The sequence below is a fragment of the Meleagris gallopavo genome, chromosome 20 (assembly GCF_000146605.3).
Source record: "Meleagris gallopavo isolate NT-WF06-2002-E0010 breed Aviagen turkey brand Nicholas breeding stock chromosome 20, Turkey_5.1, whole genome shotgun sequence".
In the NCBI taxonomy this organism is placed as follows: Eukaryota; Metazoa; Chordata; class Aves; order Galliformes; family Phasianidae; genus Meleagris; species Meleagris gallopavo.
In genome coordinates this window covers 9,985,905-10,008,897 of record NC_015030.2, presented here as the reverse complement: position 1 = coordinate 10,008,897, position 22,993 = coordinate 9,985,905, and the positions used below count along the sequence as shown (strand labels likewise).

At 49.3% G+C, this 22,993-nt stretch overlaps 2 protein-coding genes across 2 annotated transcripts in view; both read left to right on the top strand.

Moving 5' to 3' along the window:
* Positions 1 to 19,985, top strand: part of CACNA1G (calcium voltage-gated channel subunit alpha1 G) — a gene marked incomplete at its 5' end in the record, with an annotated part of 82,336 nt that extends 62,351 nt beyond the window's left edge. Inside the window, 10 exons of the mRNA XM_031556388.1 lie at positions 545 to 678; positions 2,103 to 2,173; positions 2,445 to 2,523; positions 2,597 to 2,718; positions 3,603 to 3,947; positions 5,953 to 6,093; positions 8,289 to 8,423; positions 11,203 to 11,398; positions 13,744 to 13,913; positions 17,947 to 19,985. Of these exons, the coding sequence (XP_031412248.1) occupies positions 545 to 678; positions 2,103 to 2,173; positions 2,445 to 2,523; positions 2,597 to 2,718; positions 3,603 to 3,947; positions 5,953 to 6,093; positions 8,289 to 8,423; positions 11,203 to 11,398; positions 13,744 to 13,913; positions 17,947 to 18,801 (2,248 nt within the window). The remainder of the gene's footprint in view (positions 1 to 544; positions 679 to 2,102; positions 2,174 to 2,444; positions 2,524 to 2,596; positions 2,719 to 3,602; positions 3,948 to 5,952; positions 6,094 to 8,288; positions 8,424 to 11,202; positions 11,399 to 13,743; positions 13,914 to 17,946) is intronic.
* A 1,558-nt stretch (positions 19,986 to 21,543) lies between these two features.
* ABCC3 (ATP binding cassette subfamily C member 3) overlaps positions 21,544 to 22,993 on the top strand; it is a 49,470-nt gene continuing 48,020 nt past the window's right edge. The window contains exon 1 of the mRNA XM_031556387.1: positions 21,544 to 21,682. Coding sequence (XP_031412247.1) covers positions 21,544 to 21,682 — 139 coding nt within the window. The remainder of the gene's footprint in view (positions 21,683 to 22,993) is intronic.

Below are 22,993 nucleotides of genomic sequence, written 5' to 3'. Positions count from 1 at the left end.
GTGAATGAGAACGGATTGTCCTGAGAGAGAAAATCTGCTCCTGAGCAGAAGCGGAGGAGGAAAAGGACCTTTTTTCATGCAGATGCTGAGCAGCCTGCAGAATGGCATCTTTCTCAAATTTCCCCTCTCATAAACCCTCAGGGCTTGTTTTACGCCCAGAGCAGGTCTTGCTACTAGGGCTGACTGCAGGGTGGGTCCAGCTCCTCCCAGGCAAGCCACAGCGAGCCCCTGTGTGCTGGGTCTGCCAGGGGCCGTCAGCAGTTCCAGCATCGCCCCTCAGTTCCCCAGCCTCTGGGTGCAGAACTGCTTTGTTTCTCACTCCCTTCAGCCAAGAGCATCATTGGCCATTGGCTGATTTTATAACAAGCTGTGTTAATTATAATGATTTCATAACGTAACTGCTTTTGTATAATACCCTCAGAAAAATGCTGCAGATTCATTTGAGTGTGAGAACCATTGAAATGCCTGGAATTCGTGTCAAACAAGCTGCCTCCTGTTGCCAGCTTCTTAGTAGATGTTAAACTTCATTTTGTGTTGTCTCCAGATGGAACCAATTAGATCTGGCAATTGTGCTGCTGTCTATCATGGGTATCACTTTGGAAGAGATTGAGGTGAATGCTTCGCTACCAATTAACCCCACTATTATCCGAATCATGAGGGTTCTCAGGATTGCTCGAGGTGAGACAAATTAAGCAGAATCTGCTTGTGTTGAGGTGCAGGGTCCCCTCCAGGAGAGAGTTAAGTGTTGGGAAACAGTGCTGGGGCACATCCTCATCACAATGTGCATAGCTCTGGCATTGGCAATTTGTAAACAAATAAAAGAACAATGGAGGAAAATACTTGCGAGGAGCCAAAGAGCTGAGCCAATTGACCATGTGTTTCTATCTTAAGAGAACTTGAAGGCTGAGAGCTTAGAACTAAAAGACAAATAGCTGTGGTTGTAACTCCCAGAGATGTACCTGGGAAACGATGCCAGTCAAATGAAAGTCATCTCTAACAGGGATTGCAGAACGTGAGCCCGAGTGCATTGGCTTTGAAAGACAAACATCTAATAAATTTAATTTCCCATGAGACTTTACATCTCTCCACACTGTGACAAAACATGCCTTGTCACCATGCATCCATCTGTCCCTCCGCACTGCAACAACATGTACTGGGCTGGGAAGGCAGCTCCTTTAGGGCCAGAGCTTTCCCAGCAGAACCTCATGGGTCCAAATGACAGAGTTGCAAAATGTGAGTGCTCAGGCTCTTAATAAAGAGAGGCCGGGCTCTCCTGAAGGGCAGTGTTGTGCTCTGAGGCGTAATTGCTGTGATTGCAACCCTCTTCTAAGCGAAGAGGGAACTGGGGAAGAAATGAGATGCTGCTGTGTCTCAAGGGGTGGGGGGAAAAAGTGTTTTTCCTGTGCATTGGACCCCTTTCAGAATTAAAAATACATACACTTTCTAACTGGGTATGCAACATCCTGGAAGAGATGTGATTCACTGAGGTTCTGATTTACACATTTGCAAGTGGGCAGCCTATGGAAATGGGAAAGTGGCCCCAGAGCTGGGAAGCAGCTGCTCACAGCGCAGGGGAAGAAAGAGAGGGGGAGAAGGAGGGATGCAGTGGTGGGGGGAATGATGCTCTCTGTCATCTCTTTTTTGGATTTAAACCCACTGGGAACAAACCTGGTGTGCACAGTGCTGTGAGAGGCACCAAAGGGCACCGCTCCTCCTGGCCAGTAGCTTTAAAGCAGAGTTGGAAGGGAAGTTGCCTTTTCCTCTTAACCTCATTATTTGGCTCACTTGCCAGAGCCAACATTATGGCCCTGTGCTCCCGCTGGGTGCCAGAGTGCCATCCCAATGAGAGGGGAGAGGAAGGCGGGCAGAACGGCGGTGCTTCCCCAGCTGTCAGGATGGGTGATGCTGCAGGGCACAGGATTTCAGCAGTATCCAAGCAACCAGGAGCACTGTCAAAGGGCAGGAGCTGTAGTGGCTAGCAGAGAACACTTGCCATCATTTCACATCTCTCTTCCTACAACCCACTGCTCCTGTGAGAGGGATGGGGTTTGCTGCTCCGTACCAATGCTGCTGTTACCGTATCGTGCCTGTGTTTTCTGCAGTGCTGAAGCTGCTGAAGATGGCTGTAGGGATGAGGGCTCTGCTGGACACCGTGATGCAAGCGCTGCCCCAGGTAACCCCTGCCTCAGCACCGCCTCCTCCGGCCCACGGCTGTGTTTGTTGCGGAGGAATGCTAATCATTTTATCTCTGCTGTCATTAGATAATCACATTTCCCTTCCGAAGCACAGTCTGAGATACAGTCCTCACATTGAGGTCATTTTCCCCCTGAAGCAATTTAAGTTTTGGATTAAAGAATACAGCAAGAAACAGGTCTGGAACAAAAAAATCAATGAATGTTCTTTTTTTGTGTTTTTTTTCCCCCCGTTTCTTTTTCTCTTTCCAGGTGGGGAATCTGGGTCTTCTCTTCATGTTGTTGTTTTTCATATTTGCAGCTCTTGGAGTGGAGCTCTTTGGCGACCTGGGTGAGTGCTGCCCTGCCCCGTGCCGGGTGGGCGCTGGGTGAGCAGGGTCTCATTGCTGTGCTTCGTCCTGCAGAGTGTGATGACACACACCCCTGCGAGGGGCTGGGCCGACATGCCACCTTCCGCAACTTCGGGATGGCCTTCCTCACCCTGTTCCGCGTCTCCACTGGGGACAACTGGAACGGGATAATGAAGGTGAGGGGCCCACAAAACGTAGAATCACAGAATCATTTGGGTTGGAAGAGCTCTCCATGGCCATCCACCCCACCACCCCCACTGACCACATCCCTCAGTGCCACATCTCCGTGGTGCTCAGCACCCCCAGGGCACACCCCCACTTCTGTGCAGCTGTGCCACTGCATCGTTGCTACCTGGGAGAAGAAATTGGTCCTGATGCCCAACCTGAGCCCCCGGCACAATGTGAGGCCACTACCTCTTATCCTGCCAAATGACTGGTGGTGTTGGTCCGTGTGCCACAGGTAGCTGCTCCACGCTTGCCCTGTGCCCTCCTGCCCAGCACTACGAGGCCTGGAGATGGGCAATGCTGCAGCCTTCTGCACGCTCCATGTATTCCTTTTTCTAGAGAGAACCACATAAAAATAGAGGGAAAAAATAAAGGGACGCCTCTCCGAAGTTACATGAGTTCATTTCAGTTAGGCCTGTTAGTTTAGTTTTGTGTTTCCTTAAAAGCCCACAGTTACTATTGTTAGTGTTACTTTGTTGTGGCTTCGTGTGTGTTGTTTTTTTTTTAATTTGATTTATTTATTTACTTACTTTCTGAGAAAACTCCTACTTCTGGGAGTGAACCTCTCCTTGTGGACAACCATAAAGCCACGCCATTGTGAAAGCTGCCTCGTGCACACGGTGCCAGCTGGTCGCAGTGCATCGTCCCCCTGTGAATATGGGGAATGGTGTCTGCAGGGCAGCTGGATGGCAGTGCACCCTGCTGTGCCTGGGAGCTGTGCACCACGCGGTTGTGTTTGGTCTTTAGGGTTGCAGAATGGGCTTTGTGAATCGAGGCACTGGAACTGTGCTGGAGAGAGCCCTCACGGCCCTCTGTCTTCTCCTCCTGTTCTCAGGACACCCTGCGAGACTGCGACCAGGAGTCCACCTGCTACAACACCGTCATCTCGCCCATCTACTTCGTCTCCTTCGTGCTGACGGCCCAGTTTGTCCTGGTGAATGTGGTGATAGCCGTGCTCATGAAGCACCTGGAGGAGAGCAACAAGGAGGCTAAGGAGGAGGCAGAGCTCGAGGCAGAACTGGAGATGGAGATGAAGACCATCAGCCCTGGCCAGCACAGCCCCTCGGACATCTTCACGTGGATGGGCGGCGTTGGTGGCGAGAGGCCCGAGAGCCCCCGTGGATGCCCCCATCCCCTGCAAATCAAGGTGGATTCTCAGCTCTCGTTATTTTACCCTATGGTGAGAAGCTTGGCTGGAGGGTGCGGAGGGGCTGCATGGTGTTTCTGCTGGGGGAAGATGTGCACGAGGGGTAGTGAAGGAGCGGGTGTGCCATGCACCGGGGTTTGCGTCCCTCACTGCTGTGTGGGGCATCCCAGGAGGAAGCATGGGGCAGGGCTGCAGCCCACCACGGTGCACAGAGCTTTGCAGTTTGTTCTGGAGATGTGCCTGAGCTGCCCCGTTCAGAGCTAAACTCCAAATTAGCTCTAATGCAGAGTCTGGGTTCGGCCCTTTGTGAGAGCAAAATTATGAGCATAATAAGTTTGCTTTTCTAATGCCGGCCACGAACCGCAACATAAAAGGGGAATAGAACTTGGCTAGTCTTTGCTTAAGTATTAAATTTGTTTTATAGAATCTCAATTGAAAAGCCACCCCCATGATTGAGCTCATGAAAAAACGCTGTTAACAGTGGGATAATCCAGGGCTCAGCAGAGCTGGAGGCAGTGGGCAGCAGAGCAGGCTCCGAGCACTGCGTCTGCATGGAGCTCAGTGTGAGGGATGGGGAGGTGAGGTCATGGCCCAGACGTGTCCCCTGGGAAGGAGCGGTGCTGGAATTATGCAAGAACATTGCTCCAGCCTTTTTTTTAGTCTTAGCTGATGGCGAATCGGGTTAAACCCTACACAGAGCTCATTAGCTTTTATTACATCATGATTTCACAACAGCGTATCTTGACTTCTGTCTGGGTGGACTAATGAGTATTTTAATGCATGAAAAATTCATTTATGATCTTTAGTCCAAGAGTGAGAAGAGTAAATCTCTGCTTAAGCTTTGTTTCAGTTTCTAAGCTACCGGCAGTTTCTGGTTCCATTAGGAGCCACTGCTGTCAGAGATGGAGTCCAGAGCTGCTCCTTGGCACATGAGAAAGGAGTTCAGGGCAACATGGGGAAATCCAGATTCATTATATTCTCTAGGAAGAAATAACATGCCCCAACTGCTGCTGTGCGCGTTGAGCAGAGTGCTGGCAAACCATCCTCAGCTCTCTTGCTGTGCAGCAGTCCTTGCATTGGCAGAAAGGGAAGCTGCAGCACAGCAGGAGAACTCGCTGAGGGTGCTGTCAGCCATTAAAGCTGTCCTTCTGAGTGTGGCTTATTCTGGTCAACATCTCTGGAGCATCTCTCTTGCTCTTTCAACCAAACAGAGCCTTTGTAAACCTCTGGGAGATTTCACTCCAATTATTTATTGTGCCAGCCAAACTCTTCAGGACAAATCTGATGCCTGAGCACGGCAGCAGAGGAATGCAATTCCCAGGACGTGACCCTGCAAGGACTGTGGTCAGCATGCTCTTTTGCTTGCCTCGTCCCTGGGATTTTTGCACCGTGTGCTGACTGTAACGACGGTCCTCATTCCGCTATGCACGCCAGGCATTCATACATGGGAAGTTCAGTCCTCAGATCGCTGCCACACTGCCCGTGGAAGCTGGGTCTGTGCACACCCTGTGCATGCTCCTGCTGTCTGTGCTGAGGCAGAAGGTGGCCAGGACTGTGGGAGGCCTCAGCTCACGTGGGCAGGTGTGTGGTGTGTGGCTGTGCCGGGCGTCAGCAGTTTTTGTGGGCAGGATGCTCAGTACCTCCTCAAGTCGGGTTATTTTAATCTGCGTAAGTGAGGCGTTAAACGTGAGGTTCTCTTTGCTCAAAATGTGCTCTTGGGGCACACAGACCTCAGAGCAGGAGAGCAGAACCCTGCAGCTCCCATCCCAGCTCTGCACCGCCCGCGGGTCGGAGAAAGCTGTCGCTGCTCACTGTGATATTACTGCACTGTTCTCTCTGCCGCACATTGCCCGTCCTGTTGTTTGTTACTGCTATTCTCCATTAATGTTTGTCTTTTTTCTTCTTTCCCTTCTATCCTGTTTTATTTTTTTTCTCTCCCTTTTACTCGTTTGGGTTTTCCACACTGTCCTTTTTTCTCTCTGTCTCCGTCCCTCTCTTTGCTCGGCCCTTCCCTTCTGCATGCACACACCCCTCCTAGGAAAGGCACTTGTTTGATACCATATCCCTGCTGATCCAGGAGTCTCTGGAAGGAGAGCTGAAGCTGATGGACAACCTGTCAGGCTCTGTGTGCCATCACTATGCCCTCCCTGCTCCTGAATATTACAACTCTGAGAACCAGGTTAATATTCCTCTTTCTGCAAAGTCTCCATCCAAACTCGATTTCACAGAGACCTTTAATAGAGAGTCAGAGTTCTTTGCTTTGTGTAATGCAGTCACAGGGGTTTTGAAGGATTGTTCTGTGGGAGTTAAGGTAATATCTGATTTTATGAAGCTGTATATACTGATGCGAGAGGAGAATCACAAGCTTTGAGTTTCTGTCTTCAGTGCAGAGAGAAGCTTTTCATTGTATGTACTGCTCACGAGTGTTGTAAGGAGAATGCAGCATCCTCCGGTGGGGTTCTTGTGTTGGCTTCTTGCTCCCACCTGGAGCTGAGAGGACAGTGAGAGCTGATCCTGAGGAGGGGGGGATCAGGAAGTGATCTCTGCATTTCACTCCTACTGACACGACTGGAAAATCCAGTTTTGAATGCTTTTCCTAAAGAGGTTTCTTGCAAGTGGGTCAGCGTGAATGAGATCCTCATCTCTGATCTGCGCTGAGCTCAGAGGCAAGGCAGCCCCTAATGATGTCCTCAGGCAGCAGTGTGCTCCAGCACTCTCTCAAATAGGGGCTGTAGTACTCATTTAAAATTAGTTCATTTACTTAGAATAAAAACCCTTCTTTTCCAAGCACACTATTCTCCTGAGCAAATATTTCCCCTAGCTCACAGCAGCAGCCATAACAACAAATCAGACATGCCTTTTTCTGCATTTGGAATTGAGCAAATTCCTTATTTCTCCATTTCTTTCTGGCTCAAATAGCAGAATTTTCCTTGCTAAATCACCGTGCTTATTTACGAGCTCCTGACGCTCGAAATTATCCACCTTGGGGGTTCATTAGGGAACGAGTGTTGGTAAGGAGCAGTGCTGCTGCAGGTCGGTGCGGAGCGGAGCTGCGCCCCTCGGAGCTGCGCTGGTTGGGTGAGGCTGGCAGGGAGGGCAGCGCGCTGCTCATAGAGCTGCTTGGGAAGCTGCTGTCACAACTGCGCTCGCAGGAAGTGCTGCTGCAGCAAAAACAGGTTTCTGTTTGACGTTTTTATGTAATGAAAAAATATAGCGCTCTGCTTTGCAATGACTTTTCCTTTGAACGTTTAAGCTTGATTTGTATTTCTTTTTTTTTTTTTCTTGCTGCAATTAACAAACCTATAAATCATTTGGATATTTCCAACCAAATGTTTTGACTGCCTCAAACCCAATTTTGGGAGAGGGGAGCCTGTTTTGTTTACCTTTTGGCTTTTCTGCTCACAACATTTGTCATGTTCTCAGGGCAGTTGGGAACACAGAGCGGCACTGAAAGCAGTGTGATGTGCACAGCTCCCTCCTGCCAACCCCAGTGCCCACTGCCATCCCCATTTGGGATCACCATCCCCGTGCTGCTGCTGTCCCAGTGCTGCCTCTTTGATCAGGAGGAACTGCAAAGCATCTCTCATGCATTGCCCATGGGCATCCCACGGAGCTGTGGGGAGAGGCCTATTGCAGCCACTCACAGTTCGCTTATCACCAGCTTTATTTCAGCCCACCGATGTCAATTTCTTGGAGCGAGGGAATCCAGCCCTGGGATAACTCAAGAGCAGCCAATCTGGGCCTCTATGCTTTCTGCTGGAAAGCACGGTGCTGTTGAAAGACTTTTCAAATATAGAGGGTAGGGGAAAACAATGCTCAGGGAGAGCTGGGAAACAAAGGGAATTAGCTGGGATGCCTATGACAGTGTGCGGGTGTCCGAGCTGCAGGCGACCCATGATGTCCCATGGCAGGAGGCACAGGGGCTGCAAACGGACCCAGCACAGGGATGTTCTCTCCCCAGAGCACAGCAAGGGCACCCCCTGCACCCCCCTCAGGACACTGCATGGAGGGCAGGGGGTGGCACAGCCTCTTGAGCCCGACCTCATGGGGAGGACAGATGGCACCCATAGGAAGGTAATGTTGCTTTTGCCACTTCACTTAGGCAGGAGGACTCCACGCAATGCTAGCAGTAGTGTATGCCTTTAAATTCCCTCACAACTCGATAAGCATTTAAGTATAAATGTTCCACTTTTCTTGTCATTTCTTTGTTATATTCCGTTTCTTTAATGTTCTGTCCCTGGTAACAATGTGTATGATGTAGCTGCTCCCACCACAGGGATATTGCTTTAGTGTCTAGAAGTGTTTAGATTATGATACTTTTTTCTCTGAAGATTTGTGTCCTGGTTTCTTATGCTTAATCATCTCTCCCTTCAGATCCCTCTAGCTGAGATGGAGGCTCTGTCTCTGACGTCAGATATTCTCTCTGAAAAGTCCTGGTCCTTAGCTCTGACGGATGACTCTTTTCCTGATGACACTAACACACTCTTACTTAATGCTCTGGAAAGCAATGTGCACACACTGGTCGCTGTACGTTCTGATGTTTGCAGGGTTTGAAATACTGCGTTCTCCTACACCTGCCTAATGGCATTCATAGTCCCAGCACGTGTCCCAGTAGCACCAGCCTTCCCCCGGGCAGGACACTGTCCTTAATACCATTAGGATGTGGGCTATTACCACTCTTTGGCCACAAAGTTGGCTCCTAGTGAGGAACAACCATTTTTCTTTATTTTTTTCCCTTGGCGTCATATGTAAAACAATGTGTTTTCTGCAAGTAAAACAAATAGTCAAAAAAAGTGCATTGGAAAGCGTCAAGGTTGAAATTTCCTCTCCATCTGAAACCAATCAGTGATGCTGTGTGGAGGAGACACCCATGAGCTGATGATGCCCGTGTCCTCTGCAGAGGGATGGGCTCCAGCCCGTGGCTGTGTGAGAGGTCCTCATCTCAGCCAACACCAGAATGCCTGATTGCAGCCACTTTGTTTCACAGGTACCAGATGGGGATCTCTCTGAGATGCTGCTGCTTTGGTGATAGCATCATCTCACTGAGAAAAGGAGAAAGCTGGGATCGCTCTGTGCCTTTCTGAATGAAATAACCAGTATTTTGAACCCTGCCTTAACCATCTCCTCTTTGAAACATGAGACATTTTTAGCTGTGTAGCAGTCCAGTGCTTTTTTCTGCTGTACAACAACTCCTCTTCCAACATTTTTGGGCCATTCTTGTTTTCCTTGTTGTTGTTCATGTAGCTGCCGTTGGATGTTTGTGTCGTTGATAATTTCTCTGCCATTCTAGCTGGTTGTCATCCTAATTAGTACTTCTTTGGGAAACACCTCTAAAACCGTGACGATATTTCCCATCATGCTTCATGGCATCACGTGCAAAAGACTTTGTAAATTGCGCAGCCTAGAGGTGCCTGTCCTCAACAGAAGGGGAGAAAAGGGCAGACTGAGCTTCTGTCAGTGCCAGCACAGCGTCCTGCTCGAAGCACCTGCCCAAAATCCTGCAAACTTCTGTCAAAATGCTTTTGTTTTTTCGGTGTTTTTACACTTCCCTTCAGCACAGCTTTAGCTGAAAAACACCTCGGACAGAATGTTTTGTTTGACTCCAAATAGATTTGGCTAGGGATTTTTTTTTTTCTTCTTCTTTTTGGTTCACAGAAGCTCCAGATTTGCCTTCCAGCCAAACCAAAACAACACATCTGTCAAAACTGCCAGGGAACAAAGAGTCACGCGCTACCCGGAGCTGCGCTCACAGGGTCGTTTTTCAACCATTCCCAGTGGTTGTGGTGCAGCTGAGCTGTGAGGTTGGCCCCAGGAGGAGCAGAGGAGGCAGGCAGTCACTCTGTGCTGTGGGATTCTGCCCACGGCCCCATATAGGTTGTCTTTGGACAGGAGCTTGAATCCAAATTCCCCAGTTCAAACCCAAACAGTCTTGAATTGGACGCCTCAGCTTGCAGGCCATCTTTTTGCTTTAAGCAAAGTGATACAAAAGATAAATACTGCTCTTATGGGGAGGGCAGCAGGAGGAGCAGAGAGGGCTCACAGCCATCAGCTGCAGCAGCTCAGGGCTGTACTCTGTCCAGGTTGGTTCCCCATGGGATGCACTGCACAGCTTCCTCAGGGCTGAACGTGAAGCTGCACAGTGATGCAGATCTCTGTCCATCAACAACTTTTCGAGTGCTCTTTCTTTATTTTTCTTCTTTTCTTCTTCTCTCCTTTTTTTCCTTTTTTTTTTTTTGGAAAATCCATTTAATCTTGTTATATGTTCTTGTGCAAATGAAATGGTGCAGTGAAATTTCATTTTTATGACTAGACGAAGAAAATGGGAAAAAGTGATCTTAGAATGTTGTTTTCGGATAAACTTCCAATGCACGGAGTGAAAGATTTGTCAGAAAATCAGGTCTGAGTTTTTCCAGAAGTGCTTGGCAATGTACTGTATTAACTGCAGTGTCACATCTGATTTCTGTGGTTTTCAAAGGAAACCTTTTAAGGATGAGATAATTGTTCTGTTAGGACTACACAGGGCAGCTGGCTTAGCTTCCATTTTTTCCTTACTGTCACACATGAGAATGGATGGAGATGTGTTTCCCTATGAAATCACACCCAAATTGTAGCCCATTCGATATTGCATCTGGTGCTGCCTACTCCAAGAGATTCTTTGACTGTAAAAACTCTGCAGTCAACACATACACAATAACCTCTGCTTCTATTAGATCCCTTCTAATTTGAGGATGGCTTTAATCCCAAAGCAGTAGGTTTACATTTCCCTTTCAATAAAATGGGTTTAGTTATTCAGTGTGTGAGAAGACAACTGATAGGATGGTGCTGGCAGCCAGAGTAGAGGATGTTCTCTGCAAACTGTTTCTGGTGGGGTTTTGCTTTGCTGATTTTTTTTTTTTTGCTAGGAGAGGAAACTGCTCACCTTTGTGAAAGCCTGACTTGCTGATGAGGGCACACAGAGGCAGCCTTACTGTTATTGCAGAAGATCAAAGTTGTGCAAAGCATGTGACTGCTGCTGGCCTTGAGGCATGATGCCTTCTTCACACCCCCGAAATAGTCATGGTTGACTCCTGCAGTGTCGCTTCCTCTGTTTCTGTGGTCCATTCCGTGTGACAGTTTACCGACGGTGCGAAGGAGGGGTTTAGCTTCCCAGTAGCTCCATTTGTGCCACCCGTACATCCCGGCCATGTGCATGCCCATCGTGCCATGGTTGCAATGGCTGTCGCTCGCGTCTCTGGGCGCTGCTCTGACGCCGCGGCCTTCCCGCTCCCTCACTGCCTCTCTCCCGTAGGCCGAGCTGCGCTGCAGGGACGCCGCGCTGACGCTGTCCCCCTGCCAGGACCTGCTGAGCGTCAGGAAGCCGTCGGTGGGCCGCACGCACTCCTTGCCCAACGACAGCTACATGTTCCACACGGCCCAGCCGCGCTGCCGGCCCAGCACCGCCTCCCTGCGCGATGGCAGCCCGGCGCAGCACAAAGCGCACTCAGGTATGGCTGTGCCTCCTCTGGCCGTGTGCGGCTTTCCACCGCGGCGGGATGGGGTTTTCCGAGCTTGGAGGCACCGAACTGGGCTCTGTTTCCATGTCTGTGTGTCCAGAGCTGTGGAGTGGCCCTGCAGAGCTCACGGAGAGCTGTAGGATGGCTGAGCTTGTTGGCCACCGCCCGAGCTCCATCTGCCTCCTTTGGGCAGGAGTTCCTGCAGGGCGGTACGTCCGTGTGCTTGTTTGCAGCAGTGCCTATTGCAGCAGGCTCTGAAAGCTCTGTGCGGGAGCGTCTGTGAAAGAAGGGAAAATGGTGTCTCTCAGTGCCTGTAAAACAAATTCAAACATGCAGAACAGAGAGAGATCTCGGCGTGAGATCGGTGGCGGGTGGAGGTGTGTAGGATCGTCCTTGTCGGGGTGTGGGGTTGGGATGCACGCCTCAGAAACAAGCTGAGGTGTTCTCAGGGGCAGCATGCTGCAGGCACCGAGGGCTCTGTGTGCACCTGCAGCTGCCTCTCATCGCCGCACCTCCAGCTGTGGGGCTGCCCCCGGTGCAGCACGGCTGCCTCCTGCGCTCAGCTTTGCTCCTGGCAGGCCGTTGTTCCACGCGCTTGTCACAGATAAGACAGAGAAGTTTTTACAAGCAGTGTCATTGGAAAGCCTGAAAGCAGAACATCATTTCAGCCCTGTTTGGAATGCTGGGAGATTTGAGCAGATTAGAAATAAGATGTTGAAATTTGCATAGTAATAAGAACTTGGATGAATAGCGGCTGTTGAACAGAAAGAAAGCAGAAAGAAAATGTGGATGCGATGGAGGAAGCTGAATCTGGAGTTGTGAGGAATCACTGCCACAACACACAGTTCTCAAGGTCAAGGGCTGTCCTCTGAGGAATCTGTCTGTACATAATGCAAAAGTTGAAGCTGAAATCCTGGCCAAATCCCACTGAAAGCAAGAGCGGAGCTCCTGTACCTTTGGTGGAGCCGGCACGTATGGCTCTCTGTGACAGCCAAGAGATTACATACACAAAATCCTGGCCATACAGAAAATCCTGTTTGCCGAAGAAAGAGTTCCCAGTGCTGCACTACTGACCCTTAATTTGGACACGTTCATCCTGTCTAGAGCAAGAAATATGTCAAGAACAAAAAGTGGGTAATTTCTGGGTCCGGTTTCAAGGCAGCACTTCTCAGTTCCACCAGGCTCCCTGCTCGGCCCCGGCTTGCTGGGATAGGCAATGCTCCCCGCTGCACCCATCCGAAAAAACGGCACCATCAACACACAGAAATGTTTTGGAAAGGTAAAGCTGACATCTGTCTTATTCACAACTCTGCCGAGCAGTCAAAGCTTCTGCATCTTTCTCCTGCTGGTGAAATTCCAGTTGCCTGGATGGGGCCAAAGTGCTCAGAGTTGGGTACGGTGCCCAAATCTTGGCATGTGTGTCTCGTCCTGTTCCCCCTGCAATGTCACCGCTGCTGGGACCGGGCAGGTCACCCCACCTGTTCACAGTCTGTAATATTGTAAAGTGCTGTGAAGACAGCAAAAGGTGCCATTCGCCTCTAATAAATCACCACAACCGAGCCACAATATTTCAAGCTGAGAAAGGTTTTGTTGTCAGAAACACTGGCACTCGCAGGAGGTATTTGTTTGAATACTCCTTCGTAATGGGGCTGTTGTTCTGGGAAAGATTCCAGGACAAATGAGATTCTCTGGGATTTGGTCCAGGTTAAATGAATTGTTTTGAAAAATGTTGAGGCTGTGGGGGGGAGCTTGCAGAGCTTCAGACCTTTCAGAAGAAGCAGCCAGCAACCACCAAGGGTCAGAAAGAGGCCGCAGAATGCCCGTTTCCTTCTCCAGGGCTGCGCTGCAAAGCCAGCCTTGGTTGCTGCTAGGTCAGTTTGCTGCCATGTGAGTCCCAGCATCTGTGTGGTGTTGGGATCACTGCAGGCGATCTCTGCATGCGCTCAGGTTTGGGGACATCCTTTCCAGAACCTCTCGGGGCACATCCCTGCAGGGCTGAGATGTGTGGGTGCCTGCAGAGTCGTTGGCCCTAGCAGGGATGTGGACATTGCCATTCCAGATGAACTTCTAGTTCATCATCTTCTGTTCTTTACAGGAGCTGGTCCCAGCTGGATCAGGGGAAAACGCCAAGAAAAATGAAATAATAGACTATTTTGGAATAATTTATTAGTAGGTGGGAGTTTTTTCCAACCACGGAGAACTGCTTGTTGAGTTCAGCGCTCCTGCTGTGCCTGTCTGCTCCAAAGTGCAAAAGGGTTTCCTCTGACAGGACCCTGAGACAGGGCAGCAGTCACAGAGGGACACGTCACATTCCTCTCTCTTCTTCCTCCTGCAAGGTTCAAAGGCATCGGTGCAGTCGCAGCCAGCAGACACCAGCTCTCTCCTGCAAATTCCAAAAGACCATTTCCACCACGTGAGAGCTCACGATCCATTGGTCAGGGAGGGAAAACCCCCGGTGGCCGCCCCCATGCACTCCCCTTCTGCAGAGAGGCTGCTCCGCAGGCAGGTAAGCAGAACCACGGCCACCAACTTGCTCGGGTTTCATATTGCTGTGTTTCCAGGTTACCCAGACTTTAAATTCAAGGAGGGTTTCACAGAGAAACCTCTGGAGAACTGTAATTCTCCTGCAGAAATAACAAAAAGGTTGATGGGTTTTAATGTGAAAGCCATCCAGGAGCCTCCAAAAGATGTGAGCACTGTGTAGCATCTCCTCTGGCAACGTGCCTGAAGGTTCCCCGCAATGTTTGCACTTCATTTCTTTGGGTCTCTTCATAACCGCAGCAAACGCTCCCCAGGGCCTTGTTGGGTTAAGGAACTAATTCTTAACTGCTGCGATGTTCTCAGTGCTTGGAAGGACACGGTGACTGCAGGCTCCATCCTGGGCCACCCTTCCTCTCTCTCCTCTCAATTCTTGAAAGGGGGAAATGCCGCGGATAGCGTCCTAATCAGGTTGTTCTCAAGCGGGGAAGCACGACAGTTATTCAATATGAGTGATCAAGCTTCACTTTACTGTTGCACACACAGGGTTTATACGTGTTTCCAATACACGTGTTCACTTACTATTGGAGCACAAGGTGGGTGGCTAGCTGGGCTGCCTAGCTTCAACCAATGCTCAGCCACTGCCGCTGAGCTCATCCGCTTATCAGCCCCCCACATGTCCACAGAGCACAGCTGCAGATGTGGGCCTGCTGTTTACGGCCTGCTGCTTACATGCTGCCCCAAGGATGTTGTGCCTCCTATCTTAACTCCTAATGCATTCTCATGGGAATGCACCCTGCGCTGCCGCACTAGTTATGCTCGTACACAGCCTCATGTCCGCCCTGCTCTCGCAGCCATTCCCCGACAGGGAAACTGCTTACAGGCACCTCGCTGCGTGCAAAGCCACCATGGAAAGCACATTGTATTTACAGCAAGAATTGGAAATTAGGATCCTTTCAAATCTCCTACGTGCTTTTGAAAAGGTTGAGTATATGCAAAACAGAACTTGTTCTATTTTGTAACTGGTTTTATCTCGGTTATTTTGCCTGGCATTGATTTAAGTTCTGATTCAACCAAAGATCTGAGAGATGTAATCACAGATTCCAGTCTGCCTGATTGGAAACAAGACTTTAAATTCGTCCTTTTTAGTGGAGTACTTAAACTTGTGTTTCACTCTCACATTTTAAAACACATTTCATTGTGCTGTTGGTGCATCTGATCCCTGTGGTCTGCTTTCTTCAAGAGTTTTGCATCCTATTTTATATGCACAGAATACATCAGTTTGATTTTTTTCAAAAATAACTTCTTTGCTGCATGGAAATGTTCCCACTTCTTTCATCTTTTAATCAACATTGACAAATTAGACAGTTGATTCATTAAGCTCTAAAAATGAATGCAGAGTACCAAGGTTAACAATTACATTAGTCTGCAATGCTAAATTGACATAAGAAATTCCTAGCATGTATTCGTTTGCGGAGGGCTGGCCAGCTCCCCCAGTCACTGCTAATAGGGAAACTAATTGATGTCATGATTCCAGTTCATAACCACTCTCTCTTGCTTTCTAATGAATAACGGACCCATCTTTTTCAATTGATCTCTCTAGAATAAATTACCACGTTAGCCATCTCTCTCGGCCTAATTTTGTTCACTTTTCTGAAGGCTTCTCCTTCCAAACCCTTTCGTACATTTAAATTAATTTATACCCCTCCCTCCTCTTCCTGCTCATGCAGTGGCATCAGCGTGCTCTTGGAGTGACCTTTCAGGAAGAAAAAAGCTTTGGGCTGGTGAGCTTTGGATAGTGAGCTTTGGGTGGTGAGCAGGCATGGTCTGTGGGCCATCCGCATCCCCTGAACACCAGTAAGCTGTTGCCTTGTGCTTGCTCTCGTGTAGCACCATTAATAGAATTAAAGTGAGTTCTGGCAACAGACTTGATTTCTGTTGGAGTTAGTTGTGATCTAGGTGGCCATGCATCGTGAAACTTTGTCTCTGAAGAAGAAAACTCTCTTTGCTGTTCACAGCAGCTGTGCTTGCTCAGATGCTCCCGCTTGGCTCCTGTTGTTGCCCGCACTGATGTGCTGCTGGCACATCCCCGTAGCTCAAGCCAGCAATGCATTCTGATTGCAGTACCCATTTTTCCTTATTGTTACTTACATTGCATGTAATTCTGATTTTCATTTCTTTTTTCTTTTTCTCTCCTCTCCCTTCCCTGTTGTCCTCTCTCCTATCCTAAATCTGTGCTTAGATAAATCTTGTCCACCACATCCCTGGTCCGTGCACTTTCCTCCACCATTGACACGTGTGTTTCACATCCCTTCCCCTCCAGCGTGCTGTAGGGTGGACAGTCCCCACAGTAACGCTCCCTTTAGACACTGGAAGGTTTGGCAATTAGCGATGCACGCGCAGATGAAGCTGAGCGGATGAGATGCTTTGGGTGAACACAGAGCCAAGCTCCACAAGGAACGTGCTCCTTGGCACTGCACAGATGCTCTTCTCCAGGGGAATTCTACCTGAACCTAAAACTACATTGATTTTTTGGTTCCAGGACTGCGTGCCCGTGGTGTAACCCCACTAGGGGTGGACACGCCATTGGGATGGCACAGGGTCCTTTTGTTGTGGAACAAACCAATAAGATATTTCCACCAACAGTTACTGCTAACAGCTGCCACAGAGGCCTGTAGGGGCAGAGAGAACCGATACTGCCCTTTGTGTGCAACACAGGTTGGTGTACAGGCAAAAGTAATGACAAGAATTACTTTTTGCAGCCGCGTTCTACTTTTTGGTGCTGTTTCCCTGCTCAGGATGTGAATGTGATCCCTGCCCCCCACACACTCCTTAACTCTGGTGGCGTCGAGGAGTGCAGAATGAGCTCCACTCTCAGGTGTGGTTGGTTACCAGCGTGAGGCTGTGAAATTGTAACTAGAAGGGATTGTTAGCTGGCATTGGACAAAGTCATCTGGCATATTGAATGTTCTCTCACCTCTCACAGACAACAAAGGAAGGCACTGCGCAGGTGTGACAGCAGTGCTGCTGTGTGCACGTATATGTGTGCTGCAGCTGATGAGAGCTTTGCCTGAATAGAGATCATTTGGCTCAAGCAGTCCTCATGGGACAGCTTTTATAAAAATCCTGAGATCATTTTGGGGGCAATTTGTCACGAAGGCATTCCTTAAAATGAGGAATTTCATCTCCTTGCACTCCTCTAAAGGACTGAGACCAGCTGGAGGCAATTCCTCCAAATTTCTTGATGAAGATTTTAATCTTTAAGATAATTTAAGAATCATCTCAAACCGAGACACTGCCTTTAAGGGCCAGTTAATGGGGCTGATTCATAATCCTTTTTGGCAAGGGATGCAGTGCAGAGGAACTGCAAAGCCTTCAAACCACGCCATAGGCACTCTTGGCCAGCAAGCACCGATGTTGCGTACGGCTCAAAACGACCAAGTTAAAATGTGCCTTAGGAAGCCTGGGCTGTCAGAATAGGTAGGAGTAACTACAGATGCTCTAGTCCAGCTTCTGCAGCTCTCTTCAAGCTCCCCTGTCTAAGAAGGTGCAGAGTTGTGGTGTCTGCACGGGACAAAGCTGTCCCAAAGGTGGACACATGCTGTCACCCTGGGATGGGCACAGATGTGGCTGCTCGGGTGTTGGTGGCTCTGGGGATCTTGCCCCATGCCCTCAGCATCGCTTGCGCCCCTAAGATTTCAAAGGAGTTTGCCATAGACCCTCATCCTTTGGATAACCAGGATGCTGCTAAGTTTGGCTGGGGGCATTCTGTTTTGCAGTCCTCCATCCTTCCAGGAGAAAGATGAAGGTCAACCACTTATGAAGAATAAAGGGCCAAAATTTGCTGTCACTTGCCCAGGGATAAGCCCGCAGATCACTGTGAAAAGCACTAGAGCCTGTGGCCCAGGATGAGCTATAGGAACCAGCGGGTCCATGCTGGGGTATCCCCAGCAGAGCTGCATGCCCTGTGAATGTTGTGCCTTGCCTGTACTAACCTTTGTTTGGTCTGTCTCTCCCATCTGGCAACTCCCTTCCTCCCGACTCCCCTGCGCTCTGTGCAGATGGCCATAAGGAACGACTCTTCGGACAGCAAGGAGAACCTCCCCGCCGAGCTGAGTGAGCTCCCCGACCCAGATGTCCCCAGCGCACCCCAGGAGGAGTCACCAGCTGCTCCGACCCCCTCAGAAGGAGAAGATTTGGCTGCGTGGAGCCGGGCAAGCGTTCACACACAGCAGCATTCCCACAATCAATATAATGTTTCAAAGCAGGCACCAGCATCGTGTGCTTGTGCGGACTCTTATCAGGAGACGCCTGGAGACTCAGTGGACCAAGAAGTGTCTGAAACAAACAGCTCCTCGGAGCCCTTCCCTTCCGAAACTTGCACAGCCTCGAGTGCCTGTTCAGAGGCACAGCCTCTCACTCCTAAGAGGAGCATCGGCAATACCGGCAGTGTTACGTTGAAGGACCTGAAGAAATACCACAGTGTTGACACCCAAGGTCTTCTAAAAAAACCACCCTCTTGGTTGGATGATCAAAGGAGACATTCGATAGAAATCTGCTCCATGGAAAACAGCCCTCAGCACCATTCCACATCTAGCTCCTCTGGCTTCATAAGTCAGGTGGTAAGTGAAATGGAAGGCTTGCAAGGAACACGGCAGAAGAAAAAACTGAGTCCTCCATGTATATCTATAGACCCACCCAGCGAACAGGGCTTGCTACCCAGAGGACCTCACAGCATCTCACCTGCCAGAGGAGATACCTGCTTGAGGCGGCGTGCTCCGTCCTGTGATTCCAAGGACTCGGTGGATATAGGGGATTCGTTGCTTCCAGACAGCATGTCAGCATCTCCTACCCCAAAGAAAGACTTGTTGACACTTCCTAGCTTTTCCTTTGATCAGAATGAGGTGGAGCCCTGAGTTACTTTTCAGTTGGTGCCAAATGTTTTCTTCCTTTCATGTAATAGAAAAACAAAACAAGAAAAAAGGAAAACAAACAAAAAAAGAACTGTATTCCAAAATGGCACTGGGTAAAATATTTCCAAAGAAGGATTAAAGAACCAGCTGGTTAAAGGAGAGGTTAACCTATATCACGCTTACTTAAGCATACGTTCTGCTTAGGTAAAAGCAATACAATGTGCAGAATCTATATGTATATTATATTTTATTAAATTAATTGAATCTAGTATTGCGGGATGTAGTACATTTTGTGACTAAAGACTCGTTTGATTTTCCTCTATTTTATGTGTCTCAGAATATTTCTGAGATCAAGTGGGTTTTTATGAACATTTTAACCTTAAAAATATATATTTAATCCCTTCTCTTTTTTTCTTTTGTTTCGTTTGGTTTCATTTTGTTTTGCAAAGCACAAAATGTAGCCAATTAGTGCATTATAGAGGAAACGTATCCCACAGTCAGCAGTAAATAAGAATTATTTAATGTAATTTATTTTTCCCCTTGGACTTGAGTCATTTTCTGGAGGATACAAAAATGCGGTAGCGTTCTTTTCTGACAAAATAAATTCCCAGTCTTGCATAAAATCGGCATCCAGAGGAAAAGCAAGTGCAGAAAACAGGAACGTGCAGCGCACTGATGCGTGGCTGAGGGCTGGGAATGCAGAGCTGCAGGCGGGAGCTGCGCGGTGCTGACTTCGAATGGGGTGCTTTGGAGTTTTGGATCATCTGCGGGTGATTCACGGAATCACATCAGTGATCATCAGTGATCGTTTTGCTGCGTGCCTCGGAATGCAGGCACAGCCGCCTGCAGGGCCTGCTCAGCAGCACGGAATCTCGGGCTGTTTCTGCAGTGCAGCCCGGCGCTGCGGAGCCCGTTGCCCATGGGGAGCTGCCCCACTGCCCCACTGCCCCACTGCCCCACTGCCCCGGTGAGAGTCAGTGGTCATAAAGTCATTCTTTAAAATTGCTGTTGGGCTTATGTGTTGAACAGAGCGGAGGCCTACTGCAGTTGGCAAGTTGTCTTACAGAGTACGTGTAAGGAGGTCTTGTAGGTACCGAAGTGTTTGTTGGTTTTCAGTAAAAGCTTTTCCTGTCACTGCTGGAGTTAATTCACATGAAGAACCTGATGGAAGTTTTATTTCCAACCTAGTAAAGTCCTTAAGCAGCAACTTCGTGATGCAAAGCATGCAGAAATGGAAGCCTTCATAGTCCTTCATGTGTCCTTCATTGCCCTCCTTAGTGTCAGCGGTCCGTTCTGTGCTCCAGGCAGAGCCTCCATGGCAGCAGACAGAGCCTGAAGCCATGGGGCTGCCCTGTGTGCCTCACCCCGCTCCTCAGGGGCTGACAGGAGGCAGACGTGGACCTGAGAGGACTCCCCAAATGGGGTTATGGTGTGGGCTAAATAGGGCCTCGAAGGCACGGCTGTAAGTATGCAGATAGTTGCAGCCCTCAGAGGGCGTGCATGGAGACTTCGCTAGCTTCTGTCCTTAGAGCAGCACAAGCCTGTGTTGGGTTTGAGCTCCTTTGCTTCCACCTGAGGATCTTTCCTCCACAAACACCGTGTGCGGCCCCCGAGAAGCGCAGGGCCGCGCGCTCAGCAGGCTGTGCTGCAGGCAGGGCTGCTCTCAGCCGGGTCGGTTCTGCTGTGAGCCCACACCGACAAACCCCAGCAGTGCGCCAGCCCAGAGCAGAGCCCATCTGGAGCAGTGACTTCAAACAAACCTTTCATCAGTTCTTCCCCAGCTCACATTTAGGGAAACAATAAAATTACAGCGCGCTAAGCCTGGGAAATATTCTTAATCCCTTTTTGTCTTACGCTCCTAATGAGCAGAGGCTTTTCCTTTCACATTTACGGAATAATTTGGGAAAATAAGACATTGCTGACCCCATTCCTTAACCATCGCTGTGCCGTTGCACCGCGGCACGAAGCGCTGACGTGACATTGACCCAAACGTTCGGCCCCAAACACAGCAGCACCCGAAGGCCGCTCTCGTGTCCAGCTTTGGGCTTTCGCCCCCTGACAGTTTGTGTGAGCAGCAAAAAGTTTACATCGCATGTGAATATTCAGCAAAGACCAGCCAACAAGAATACCGCACGGTGATGCGTTCAGGAAAAGAGATCTGTGTAAAATAGTTTGTTTTCTAAACCAGACACGTTTTTTTCTAGGCGCCCTTTTGAAAAACAGACTCAGACGTACTGCAGTGTGTGCAATAATCTTAAGAGAATTTTAAATACCTGCGGGGGGGTTTTATAGAATTTGACTTTTTTTAAACAAAATGTACAAAATCCACAGGAATTCTGTAGGACGGTTCTGTTGATAGATTTTTTTATATTTTTGTAGAAATCTATAGAGAAATTGTTAAAAGCCTGCGTAGCATCTTGGGAACAGGCGCAGCTCAATCTCTGCTTTCCTTTCTGTAACCCTGGAGCCAGACCTGCTGTAGCACAGCGCAGAGCTGCATCCAGGCCACGCTATCTGTACTAAGCTGAGGTTTGTGGTATCGCAGTGCCATTACTGTTACTATATAAACCATCCGCCCCCAGAGCTCAGCCCGTGTCGGTGGCACAGCAGTCACGTTGCTATCAGCTCATTCAAGCACACCAGCACTTTATACTGTGGATTTACTGTAGGCAGACGGGAGGACGGCGTTCTGTCACTGCCAGGCTGACATGGGAGGAAGCAGAGGCTGCGGACGTGTGTGGAGAAATGTCGAGTCCAGTTTTGCAGCCCCCTGCACATAGGACTGACTTTGTAGCTCGGTCCCAGGCCGTTGGTATTGCAGGTGTTTTGGAGGAGGGTGAAGAAAACGCTGTTTTTGACTTCTGTGGATTGCACTCAGCACAAGGTGTGTTCAAGGAAAAAGTGTTACGGTTGTAAATTAGGCTAAGCCCCAGTCTCCCCTTTTCTGCCCCTCTGGCTCTAATAACCCACGTACACTATTACACCAGGTGATAGAGTAGGCACGGTACCGTTGCAGCGTCCGTAACAACCTAGTGTATATGATAGAACTTTGTATTTACTAGTTAATATATTGTTATACTGTATCAGGTATATAGGCCAAAACGAGGTCTGTTGGTCAGGGCAACAAAAGGTGGTATTCATGGGCAAAATCGGGTTCAAAAGTTCCTTTTTACAAAAAGAAAAAAGACAAAAAATGAGTGTAAATCTTTACAAATGACAAAAACAAATGTGTCCTATTAAAAGCTTTTGAAAAGAAAATAAACGTGCACTTCCTTTTGTTGTTGTTGTTGATGATGATGATGTTATTCTGTGGCATTTGGACCCATCAAATTTCTGGCAATGGTTTACCTGTGGGCGCTGCATGGCAGCTGCAGATGTGAAGTTGAAGGCAGCGTTTGCAGCCTGAAGCACAGCAGGCTCTGCTCCATCGCTCCTGCAGTGATTCGGGCTCCTTGCAGAGCAGGAGGCAGTGGTGCCTTCCAGGAGCTGCAGGGCAGCACCCGGACATCGTTGGGGCTCCAGCAGAACAGTTTGGCCCTAAACCCGTTGTGGCTCTGCAGGGAAGGAGGCAAGGAGCTGTGGCTTGCAGAGAGACAAACCCAGTGCCCAGCAGCTCCAGCGCCCACATGGTCACAACAGGGATGAAGTTAGCCCTTTAACAGAGGGAAAAAGGGGAGCTGTGCAAACTCCGTGCACAGCAGTGCAGGGCCGGGAGGGGAGCTGTGTGCCCAGTGCTGTGTGGGCTGTGCTGACCCCCAGCGCTGGGGCTGGGCTGTAAAGCGGTGGGAGCCTTTGGCTCCTCTCTGTGCACAGATGAGTTGGGAGGAAATCAAAGTTTCCATGTTGGAAGAGTTAAAATCTCTTATTCCTAATGCAGGGTTTCAGACGATCTTCGGAGAGGAATTCTTTTACTGTTTTTGTGAGTATTCCCTACGAGAAACTTTCTTGCTGATCTGTGCTGTGGGTTTTAGAGGGCTCCCACCCCGGCATTTGCAGACGTGCTCCCAGCTTGCCAGAGCCTGGGCATGGCGTTTTGCTGCTGTTTGCTGAGCAGGCTGTGCACTGCATGGAGCAGGGCTGTGCCTCGTGCGGTGGTGGCTGCATCCTGGGAGCAGCGCTTAAAGTGAATATTTTTCTGGCTTAGTCCGGGCAGCAAAGCGACTCTGGCCGCTGTCCTCCTTTCTGGAAGCGGTGC